Source organism: Ruditapes philippinarum, unplaced genomic scaffold (assembly GCF_026571515.1).
Source record: "Ruditapes philippinarum isolate M1 unplaced genomic scaffold, ASM2657151v2 ctg8256_1_1_1_1, whole genome shotgun sequence".
Lineage (NCBI taxonomy): Eukaryota > Metazoa > Mollusca > Bivalvia > Venerida > Veneridae > Ruditapes > Ruditapes philippinarum.
Genome location: NW_026852483.1, coordinates 5,051 through 16,557, shown reverse-complemented (window position 1 = coordinate 16,557; position 11,507 = coordinate 5,051). Strand labels below are relative to the sequence as shown.

The 11,507-nt window shown below is 30.4% G+C and overlaps 1 protein-coding gene across 2 annotated transcripts; it reads left to right on the top strand.

Annotated features, from left to right (window-relative positions):
- Positions 1–1,740: 1,740 nt before the first annotated feature.
- Positions 1,741–11,074, top strand: LOC132714593 (brevican core protein-like). 2 transcript variants are annotated; one of them, XM_060697486.1, is made up of 9 exons: positions 1,741–1,889; positions 3,707–3,877; positions 5,773–5,994; positions 6,482–6,592; positions 7,053–7,135; positions 7,558–7,645; positions 9,408–9,495; positions 10,592–10,711; positions 10,976–11,074. In XM_060697486.1, exons 1-8 carry the CDS (start codon positions 1,751–1,753, stop codon positions 10,602–10,604), a joined length of 915 nt encoding a protein of 304 aa, XP_060553469.1. In that variant the 5' UTR covers positions 1,741–1,750; the 3' UTR covers positions 10,605–10,711; positions 10,976–11,074. The 2 variants fall into 2 exon arrangements, with proteins under 2 accessions (XP_060553469.1, XP_060553478.1); XM_060697495.1 differs by lacking the exons at positions 7,053–7,135; positions 7,558–7,645.
- The last annotated feature ends 433 nt before the right edge of the window (positions 11,075–11,507 follow it).

The following is an 11,507-nucleotide window of genomic DNA, read 5'->3' as shown; positions in this document are numbered from 1 at the left end:
TTCTAGTTTGATTTCTAATTTAATAAATCGTACGTTATATAATTCATCTGTGTGGAAAAATGCAAACCAAATTTTGCTCACCTCTGCAAATAATAAGTCATGTCTCATATCCGCGCGTTCCTACTTGGTATTCTAAAACTGTTTCGTCCTCATTTTGGGATGTAAACGGTATCCGATTTGTAACATGTGCGTACTTTTACATTGCCATTGCTCACAAGTATAATTTGTGCAGTACGTTAATTATAAAACTATTATTAAAGTATCATTTTGTATTCGAATTATTCAATTTATATAGTGAATATATTCGAATAAAGTTTGTGTACCATTTTTGTTACATGATCTTGAAATGCACCTTACACCCTGATATACTTGGCCAAGATCAGAAAGGAAATCTTTTATACGGATTTGTTGAGATTGATATTCAGTTAAAAAACATTGTAAAATAGCCGTCTGCTTTTGTCAATAATTCTGAAAATAATTTTACATCCGTAAACATGAGAGCAGAACACTTGAAACGTAAACAGAAAACCCGTAATTTAGTGTTTGTACTACAATTTGAGTAATTTGTCAAACAAAATTTTGTCCAAACCATATGCATATGTATCATATAGAATTTTTTTGTTTTTTTGTTTGCTTTGTTTTTGTTAGTTTGATTTTCTTTGTTTCAGAAACTCATAGTTTTGAAAGCAGTGTAACACTCAGTCTATAAGGCAAATTAGTACATTGACTAGGTTTGATAGATCTTAATTCAATTGTTCATAGAAAGTTTAGATAGTTTGATAATACCAAAGCAAAATTATAACAACATCATTTACAGCATTGTTTAAACATGTACAAAGGTTGGTATTTGGCACAAGGACTATTTCAGACAAGTAACACTTGTGTCTTAAATTAATGAATATCGGTAACTCTCCAGAGCACTGGACACGACTAAAATATTACATTTTAGTTATTGGTATAATTGGACCGATTAATAGCTCAAGTTCAAAAAGAAACAAACATCGATATTCATTTGATAAATGAAATAAACATGCAACAATCAAAATCGTTACTTTTGTCTCCCAATGATGGTATTGCCATTTATATTGGGGAAACCGTTTGTATGTCAAAGTACATGTAATAGCATAACGAATCATACACTGTTCCTTTCAATAGTAGAAGAAAAGTAATACAGTGCCGTTCCTAAGGAAACATATACATATATCGGGATGACATATTTTGAAAATTTAAAACGCGTTCAATGTTCAGATACATATTATATGCAATGTATATAACATAGCTTGAAAAGTCGCTATATCTGTTGATAAATGAAACATGTGTCAAACTATAAAAATTCAACTATATTTAATAGGCATTTACAATTAAATATTGAATTAAATAAGTGGGTAAAATATTTGTTTTGAATTTCATACATGAATTTATACCTAACTAAATCAAGTTATTTTAGGGGGGAAGTTTCGTCATGCTCTAAAAATCAGCTATATTTTATATTTTGTATTTACAAATAGAAAATAAAAAATAGAAATTTAAAATAAAATTCAAAACAAATATTAAGTCACTTATTTAGTTTAATATTTTATTGAAAATGCATAATATAAAATGTAGCTAATTTTTTAAGCATAACACATGAAACGCAATACATACATAATATGACCTAAGTAAATAACGAGATAATAGTTTAAAAAAATTAATTTAAAGTAAATTAACCTTCTTTGTATACATATATACATATATAGTTCAAATATGTAGAATGTCTGCAGATAAGAACGTCAAATGTCAGTTAACTTTTAAACCATGTAAACAACATAAGAAGATGTGGCAAATATTATGTATGTTAACATGTATAATGAAGCTTTGTGTTTGTGGAGGAAATGTGAGAGATATAACAGGTGAATTTGCTATTTTTTGCCATAATATAAAATGTAAATAATCGTTTGCAATGAATAGTTTACAAACTCAGTACACATTTGTTATAAACCATTTTTTTTATAAACCAAATAACGTATTCGTATCTTTGTATGACATTTGTTATCTGACGAGAATATAACTTCTTATGTTATTGACATAATACAAGTAAAACTATGGCATACAAAAATCGACTCCAGGGGCAGAGACGAGTGTGTTCACATTCCATGTTGCTTTATCAAAATAAAGAACCTAAATAGTTAACCTTATTTTAAAAGTGAAATAAAAAGTGATTTTATACAATCTGATATATTCTGTTTAAATGTTTGTATTATATTTACAATGTATTTACATAATATTTGCTAATGTCAATAAATGTATGAAATGGAAAATTTTGATGCAATTTATCAAACAATTTATCGTTCTATGTGTTTTATAAAACAACTGTTCTTATGGTACAGTAAATAAAATAAATGCGCTCGATGTACTGTTTTGTTCAGTGTGAACAATCCATATAAATTAACTATTTCTTTTATGAAACAACCACATGTTAAGTGCATCTAAACAATTGATCAGTTCATTTTCAGTCAAAACATTTAGATCATTGTTCTATACGTATAGAAAACAAAACAAGTAAAACATTATACTATGCAATTTAAAAATTTCTGAAACATTGTTTCATTTGTTCCTTATTTCACAAAGTTTCTGAAACATTGTTCTATTGAATCCTTTATTTCACAAAGTATCTGAAACATTGTTTCATTTGATCCTTTATTACACAAAGTATCTGAAACATTGTTCTTTTATGATCCTTAATTACAAAAAAGTATCTGAAACATTGTTATATTATGATCCTTAATTACCCAAATTATCTGAAACATCGTTACATTTAATCCTTTATTACACAAAGTATCTGAAACATTGTTCTATTATGATCCTTAATTACCCAAATTATCTGAAACATTGTAACATTTAATTATTTATTACACAAATATCTGAAACATCGTTACATTTAATCCTTTATTACACAAAGTATCTAAAACATTGTTCTATTATGATCCTTAATTACACAAAGTATCTAAAACATTGTTCTATTTTGATTCTTAATTACCCAAATTATCTGAAACATTGTTACATATAATCCTTTATTACACAAAGTATCTGAAACAATGTTCTATTGAATACTTTTTTTCACAAAGTATCTAAAACATTGTTCTATTATGATCCTTAATTACACAAAGTATCTAAAACATTGTTCTATTTTGATTCTTAATTACCCAACTTATCTGAAACATTGTTACATTTAATCCTTTATTACACAAAGTATCTGAAACATTGTTCTAATGAATACTTTGTTTTACAAAGTATCTAAAACATTGTTCTATTATGATCCTTAATTACACAAAGTATCTAAAACATTGTTCTATTTTGATTCTTAATTACCCAAATTATCTGAAACATTGTTACATTTAATCCTTTATTACACAAAGTATCTGAAGCAATGTTCTATTGAATACTTTTTTTCACAAAGTATCTAAAACATTGTTCTATTATGATCCTTAATTACACAAATTATCGAAACAAAATTGTTCTTTGTAATCCTTAATAACACAAATTATCTGAAACATTGTTCTATATAATCTTTTGTAACACAAATTATCTGAAACATTGTTTTATTTAATCATTTATTACACAAAGTATCTGAAACATTTCTTTATTCATTGAGTTTTTTCTTTCTCTAATACAAAACGTTTCAAATTATTTTTTAAATTGCATTAATTGAATTATTTGTATTTTCAAGATTGTTCTAACGGTGCATTCCTCTTAGAAGGTTCATGTTTCAAATACATCGCAACTAACAATTCTTGGTCTGACGCCAACAAGTTTTGTCATGATATGAATGGAGGCCATCTGGCAATTGTAGACTCGGCTTCAATATTCGACAAAATAAAATCAATGGCAATCCAGCGGAGTAAGTTTTACTTTCAATTTGCTATAAAACTATACAAAAACTGCTTCAATATTAATCAGACTTGGCACAAATGTTGACTGGACCATTGCCTTTGTAACACCATGCCAAGGTTTAAATTTCCTGTTCCCAAAGCAACGAGGGGACATCTCAAAATTGCAAAAAAATCACTATTTTGCGTTTATTTTTTCCGTCAAAATTGATTTCAAAGTGCTGCAACTTCTCAATTGATTGAGATAGAGTCAAATGCTTTTCAGCGTTGGTTACACGTAACCTTATGATCGATCTGGCGTCATTTTAAATTCCAAAATTTTCCCCCTTCAAACCCTCCAAACAAAAGGGGGCACATCCCCCTCCTGGCCACCCCATTTTGGTTTGGGGCCGCGCCGTAAAAAGTGGTCACTTTTTTAAACACCGTTTCTCAAACAAAAACAAGTGTTGGGGCCTAAATAAGGCATTTTTTCACCATTGAGACAACAATAAAAGGGGGGATGAAAAAGGCGTTAAAAGGGGTGTATATCAGTATTGGGTTAACTTAGAAGAAAAAATTATATTTTTATAAGTGGCAGCATAGCAGAGTGATTAACATGTTGGACAAATTACTTCAGATATGCTGACCACGTGGATACAAACCTTGTTAGGATAGAAACGTTTTTTTATTGAGTACTGGATGGTTTCAAAAACGGATTCGAATGTTTTACTTTAAGTGTAAAACCTCGCACTCAATTGAACTAAACTATCTTGTGTTTAAACTGAATTCAATTCTATATATACAGATATGTTGATAGATGATCATCAAAATATAAAGCGAAGCAACTCTACAAATGATTTGTTAGAGGTTTTTTTAGTTATGATTCTTTATAGTATCATGTTATTACTTACTTATCGGAAAGGATGATAAAACGTTAATGTTTTGTTAAAAAAAACACTTACCAAATAAAGAATACCGTCCACGCCCCCTCGCACCGGCTTAAGCAGAATTCAACATTTAAACACAAAAATGGTGCAATTTTGAATTTAGAAAAATCCGCAGATGTGTTCATACGGCGATATCATGGAACCTTCAATGTGACACAGTAGTGTAATTCCATGAAAAGCGGCGTATGGTCCCCAATTGAAAAAATGTGTGTGCCCTAAACGAGAAAACAATGGGCGGAACTAAATCTAAGTCTTTTGTCCTTTATTCTTAATTACCTTGACTTGTATTTAGGCGATTACCTTTACGCCTCGGTTTATTTTGGCAGGAGATTCGCTTAGTCTAAAGAGTATATATCGTTTACAATGTGTTTAAAATAATATTGAAAACCGTTATTGTGCGTTCATTTACTTTTAACTTAGTAGTGTTAACAGTGCTATTAAGTTGTTGCATTAAAAATGACTAATCCATTTTGAATAAACAGTTTAGTTTAAAAAGAATCGAATGTAACGCTTGTAATAACTTTCAAATCAAATGTACGTCAAATTAAGTATTAAAAACATATTACCTTATTATTTAAATGAAATTATAACTTCTTTGTCAAATTATACATTGTTTTTATCAAAATATAAGGATCAACAAGACGAATTACGACATACCGTTACTAAATTTTGAAATAGACTAAAGGTTACTTAAATTGAACAACAATACAAGGCATAGCATCAGTAAATGTTGAAATAATGTTTGTCACTAATGTTGTGACAAGTTTTGGAAACTTACTGTCGCTAGGTACCAACATGAAATGCTTCCAACTAAAGAAAAACACCTTGTTCAGGAACAACAAAATGAGAAGGTAAAACATGAAAAAAATACTCACTATAAATGAAAACTGTCGCGTTTATATGTGCAGTAAAGATGAAAATATTACATATCATATCCTAATGACATATTGATGCATATTTGTCCATTTCAAAATATATAGATACAAAATATATGTGGCTAGGAGCTAATGACAATGATCACAATGGTGTTTATCAATGGGTGAACGGACATCGTTGCTGTCCAAACTTCTGGATTCCCGGGCAACCTGACAATGGCGGAGGAAATCAAAGATGCCTTGCACTGTGGCAAAATGAAAAGGATTTGATAGGTTTTGATGACGGGACCTGTGAAACCAAAGTTCGATTTGTCTGTCAGTCAAAGGGTTTGAACTATATTTATTCATATTTACTTGTTACCAGTCAAATAACAATTAATATTTTTGCACTTTTATTTTTTTATTTAATTTTGTTAAGAGCAATAAAAATTACTATTACTGCCTTATAACAATTTACAATTCGTTTTCGTGTCCTACTAATATATATGACTGTGTTGGTGAGAGTTTTTTGTTGCTGATGTTATTGATTGATTGATTGTTTGTTTGTTTGATTGATTTATTGATTGCTTAATTGATTGATTGATTTATGCATTCATTCATTGATTCATTCATTCATGCATGCATCCATTCATTCAACCATCAATTTATTTATTTACAACACGTTCAGGTCTGTTTTAAAATCATATAAACGTTTATACTTATTACTCACATTTGGTTATCACTTTTCCAGACAATTTGTTTTTTCTTTGTTCATCTTGTAGCGATATCTAACTAAAATCAAAATTTATCAAATGTTTTTTTGAACCTTTGGTAGGTTACCAAAGCATTCAGCATTGCATATCACATACATGTTTAAATGATGTGCCTACATGCAATGCATGTGAAAATGGGTTTGCACCAGTTGGTTATCCATCTCACTGTTTCGGTAAATATAAATTTAATCTCTTTATTTCAGATGATGAAAGTCATATTTAAGAGCGCAGAACTAAAGTGTATTCTGAATCTAATATATAGATTTTAAATTTCTTCCTCACAACTTATTGAATCTGATTTATTTAGTCTATCATGAATATTTGCTTGATTGTAAATTTTGTTTATAGGTTGATCTTTTTTGTATTCAAAATATATGTTATTTGTGCCAGATAATGATACAGTTATCATCACGATTAAGTAACAGTAAAAGTAGGTAACGATAATACTGTCATGGTCTAGTGGGACATCGTGTCTCAAGTGTTGTTGTCTTGTTTCAAAATGTGCTTTATATGAGATAATGCATTGTGCGCTATTACCGATAATGCATGTTACTGGCATATAACAGCCAAACAATATCGGAGTTAGACCACCGCATAATGACGTTATGAAATATTTTAAATGTTTTATCACAGATTTGACGTCATCAACCCATCTTAAATGTTTCGTTTCTTGTCTGGCGGTATTTACAACACGATTGTCTTGGAACGATGCAAAAGTAGGTCAATAAGACAGATAAAACACAAATGCAAATAGATTAATAGAACCTGTCCCGTTTTTAGGGTTGAAGTGAACTGTTTTTGTGTCAGTGGTTGGAAGTGGTTGGAACTAGAAATCACAGGGTTGCATTTTCTCACACGTTGTTCTAAACATTCATATTTTTGTGTATAGTTGGGTATGCCTTATGAAACTGAGCACTCAAAACTTACTTTAATTTCTAATGTTGTATGTTCTTCAGTAACTGTTTCTGCTTTTATTTTAGAACATGATATAATATCATGAACATCATACAAACTTACCCATCGATTAACTTATTTGGCATTTAAGATGTGATTTTAAAAATGAAGTAAACGATTACCCTAATTTGTATGTCTTTAATTTCCAAAGTTTAAGATGTGCACAATTTTATGTTTTTTCTAGAACGTATGTAAATCTAGGGGTGGACAAATATACGTCCCTGAAAATTCTGACGAAGATCGACTAAGAAATTATCTTGAAGCAGTTCTTGGTAAGATATGGTACTATATGATAATTATGTGCTAATTTATTGAACATTATAGGCCGACATGCTTATAAAATACAAAAGAATTAAATGAATATAATAATAACTTTTATCTAAAGATGGAAGTGTTCCCTATAAGTCACATGCATATGCGCTTTATATATGAGGATGTTCAAATATAAATGCATCTAGACCAGTATCTCGCTTTTAACCACGTTTTTGCGCGAACTTTGTACATGTTTCGCATAGATGGTTATGTAAGCTCTCATTTGATACAATACATGAGAAAATCAGTTCAATTTAGCTTTGACAATAGCTCGATTAACGCTATCTACTTGTGTTTACTAAAGGAAAAGTTATCCTTTCACTAACCAAATACAGTCCTATATTAAGAACTGCCGTGTTCTTGGTATACAGGTGAAAGACATATTTACTGAAATATGTCATGTTTGTGGAAACAATGCACTTTCTTTTTCATCTGTCACACGGTGGTGTAAGAAATTTAAAAGTGATGAGGATTCAGTAAAAGATGCACATCATGCACGCCGTCGGAAAGTGCAACTTCGCCAAAAAAAGTTTTAGGGGAAAGCAAAGGATTTGATTGCTATTGATGCTAGATTTACAACCAGGTATATAGCTAAATGCGTTGGTATCTCTGTATGCGTCGCCCATACAATTCTCAGACGTGATTTGAAAATAAGAAGGATAAGTGCCAGATATATACCCTATCTCCTTACAAAAGAGCAAAACCTGCTCGGGTAAGAATCTCCAAACAAGTGTTAAAACAGATCCCTAAATACAACAATCGATCTTTCACTGGCGATGAGAAGTGGGTTCACTTTTATTAGCCGAAGCGAAAGATACATAACAAAATATGGGCAATCTAAGGAAGTCAAAGACCCTGCATAGCAAAACGGACAATGAGCGTCAAAAAGGTCTTGCATGTAATTTTCTTAAGCAATTAAGGTCCTGCTATTCAAATTGCCGTACCAAAGGGCAAATCTAAATGCAAAGTTTTACAAAGGCATTGTCCTTCGTCACACAAAGCGACCATTGTACTAGAATATCTTAAACAGGAAAAGGTTGTTGTTCTTGTTCACCCCTCTTAATCGCCAGATCTTTTCCCTGTGACTTTTTCCTATCTCCGAGGCTCAAAACAACTTGCTTGCAGAAAATATCAAACGGGAAAAAATCTCGGTTCGGCTATTGTCCAGTGTTGGAACAGTTTATTTCGGAAAGATTATGAAAACGCATTTAAAAATTGAATTGCAAGACTAAAACATTGATATGACATTTTGGTGAGTATTTTGGAAGATTGAGATAATTATTTTGGCACTGTTTGCTAAGCACTTCTGAAAAACTGATCCAGCTGCATCCATATTTGAACACTCCTAGTATGCACCTGTTCAGTCGCAACGGGAATAATGTAAAGGTGGAAGTAACATATCTGTAAAATCGTGATAATGGGAATGTAAAGTGCGTGTTACTCTACAATTATAAAGATTCTTTTTTAAACTTGAAACAGTTTTTTATGTGAGGGAATGTTGACTATTATGGATTGGCGTCAGCCACCATGCGTTATAAATAATAAACCAACGGTAGTATTTGTTAACATACCCGTAACCTTGTTTATAATTCTGGACACGTCGATAACTTTAAGATTGTGTCATCTACTACATATTCTGACAGGTATAGGTTATGTAAAATGCATATAACATACATGATTTATCAATGCATATCTATTTAAAAAAAGACTGATTTATTTCAGGAACTGTTGACAACTTCTGGGTCGGTGGTCAGTTGCTTCAAACGTTGAAGCAGCAATGGTTGAGTGATTTACCTCCAACTCATGCGAGGTAAACTATAAAGTAACATTGTTACAACAATCTGAACACAAATATTTAATATTATTATACATCAACAAAATATTTTCTGAAAACATAATTTACGAACATCAAAATGTTCCATATCAACATATAAAATTCATAGCCATTCAGAGCAAAATGTAAATTTCAAAACATAAAAAAGTTTCATAATATCATTTGGTCAGTTCAATTAAACATAAAAAGTTCCCGAGTTTTACAATAGTTACCTCTTTTGCCAAAAATTTGAAATCATTTTTGGAGTCAATATCCTTTATCATATAACTGGCAAAAAATAAATACAGCGAAATCCAGGTGAAATGTGAAATTATTTTATATTTTAGAATGGAAATGTTATAAATGCACCAAAATCTAAAATAATTGTAACAGGTTTCATAAGATAATTAAACTGTGGTAGATTTTTACCGTATCTTAAGCATAAGATACATTAGGATTGACACCAAAAATGGCGACCTATGTTAAATTATCAATAACCTTTAAATTCAGAGTTAATTTGAAAATGAACATATTTATCTTTAATGTAAATTAAGAAATGGTGCTTTCAAAGACACATTTGCAGTCAAACCTTACAATATTTTATTTATGTTTAAAATGTTTTTAAGTTTTGATACAAGCGTCATTGCTAGTAAACAAGCGTAATACGTTTGTGAGAGGGTCCCCAAAACTAGAAACAAGCCTGGAAATAACATTTTATTGTAATAAATGTTTAATATTAATATATTATTCTAAATCATGGATATTGTGTTTAATTTTCCAAACGGAATAAAAAAACTAAAGAGATTTTTGTCAACAGAAATGATCACGATTTATATGGCAAAAGAAGATTTTGTTTCGTACAATAGTTTCTTTCTGTTTCATGCATTTGACATTTTATATATAAAAAAAAAACAATTACAGAATTATGATATTTATGATAAAATGTGTTTGAATTACCTTTCACAATCAAACTTAAAGTAATTCTGATCCATTACACTTGTTGACATTATTCGGTAAATAATTGTTCTTTTTTCTTTGTTGTTTGTTGTTGTTGTTTGTGTTTTATTTTCGTAGCCTTTATCAAATGTTTTAGGTGGAGCAGTTAACCAACAAGTTTAAATGAAGACAAATGTATTGCAATGGAAAAGAATGAGAACTACCGTTTAGGAACATTCTCTTGTGACGGGTTGTTTCCCTTTATCTGTCAAGAAAAGTAATACTTATCTTTATTAGAAAATAAAGAAGACATTTTATAGCTTTTCACTGAAATGCAGTTAGGAATCACAAAAAAAATATGTTAATTTATTTACAAGTATTTCAAGTTTGATCATTATATGCCTTTGTGCCTTAGTGGGGCTGCCTTGAATGCCAAAATGTCCACTTTGAACTTAAACTCTTTGAATGTTTATTTATGTTATATCTTGTTGTTAATTTTGTAAAAAGATATTTTACTAGTTGGATTTTGTTTCAATTACAGGTCGTTGTATGTTCCCAGCCCGATCGGTTGATAAAAATCCGGAATTTGCAATATTTATATATAAACTAAATGAGGTAAATAAATTATTTAAAGATGAAATTGACATTGACCTATTTAGGCATGTACACTGTACAAAAGTGGATATTATAAGTGCTAAAACAATTTTCCCCAACCTGGCGGTCAAATACACTAAAATAAAATAAAGCAAAACCCCAGTAGAGACGCCCGCCGTAGAGCAATTACCTTACTTACTACTACAATTTCAATAATTCTCAAAGTATGACTTCACCACAAATTGAAACTCTCTGGAGCAACGTCTCCCAGCAGCAAATAAATGATTTCCTACCCCCCCCAAGGCAGGTTGTGATGCTCTGCCGAGGTTCTTTTGCATAAAAAATCATTTTAAATTGTATGTAAACAGTAACGGAGGAAATGAAACGATATGTATTACCCATTTTAAACACTTCCTTCCAATACTGTTGTACACACGGACATTCCCAGAATAAGTGAAAAAAAATCTTCAATGGCAGAG

What these genes read in the sequence shown, in the direction of transcription:
- LOC132714593 (XM_060697486.1), top strand. Translation starts at nt 1,751, where the DNA reads ATGTCTGCAGATAAGAACGTCAAATGTCAGTTAACTTTTAAACCATGT. An exon ending in TTATCCATCTCACTGTTTCG is followed by an intron (nt 6,593 to 7,052) that starts GTAAATATAAAT and finishes GTTTTATCACAG; the next exon opens with ATTTGACGTCATCAACCCAT. An exon ending in TGTCTTGGAACGATGCAAAA is followed by an intron (nt 7,136 to 7,557) that starts GTAGGTCAATAA and finishes TGTTTTTTCTAG; the next exon opens with AACGTATGTAAATCTAGGGG.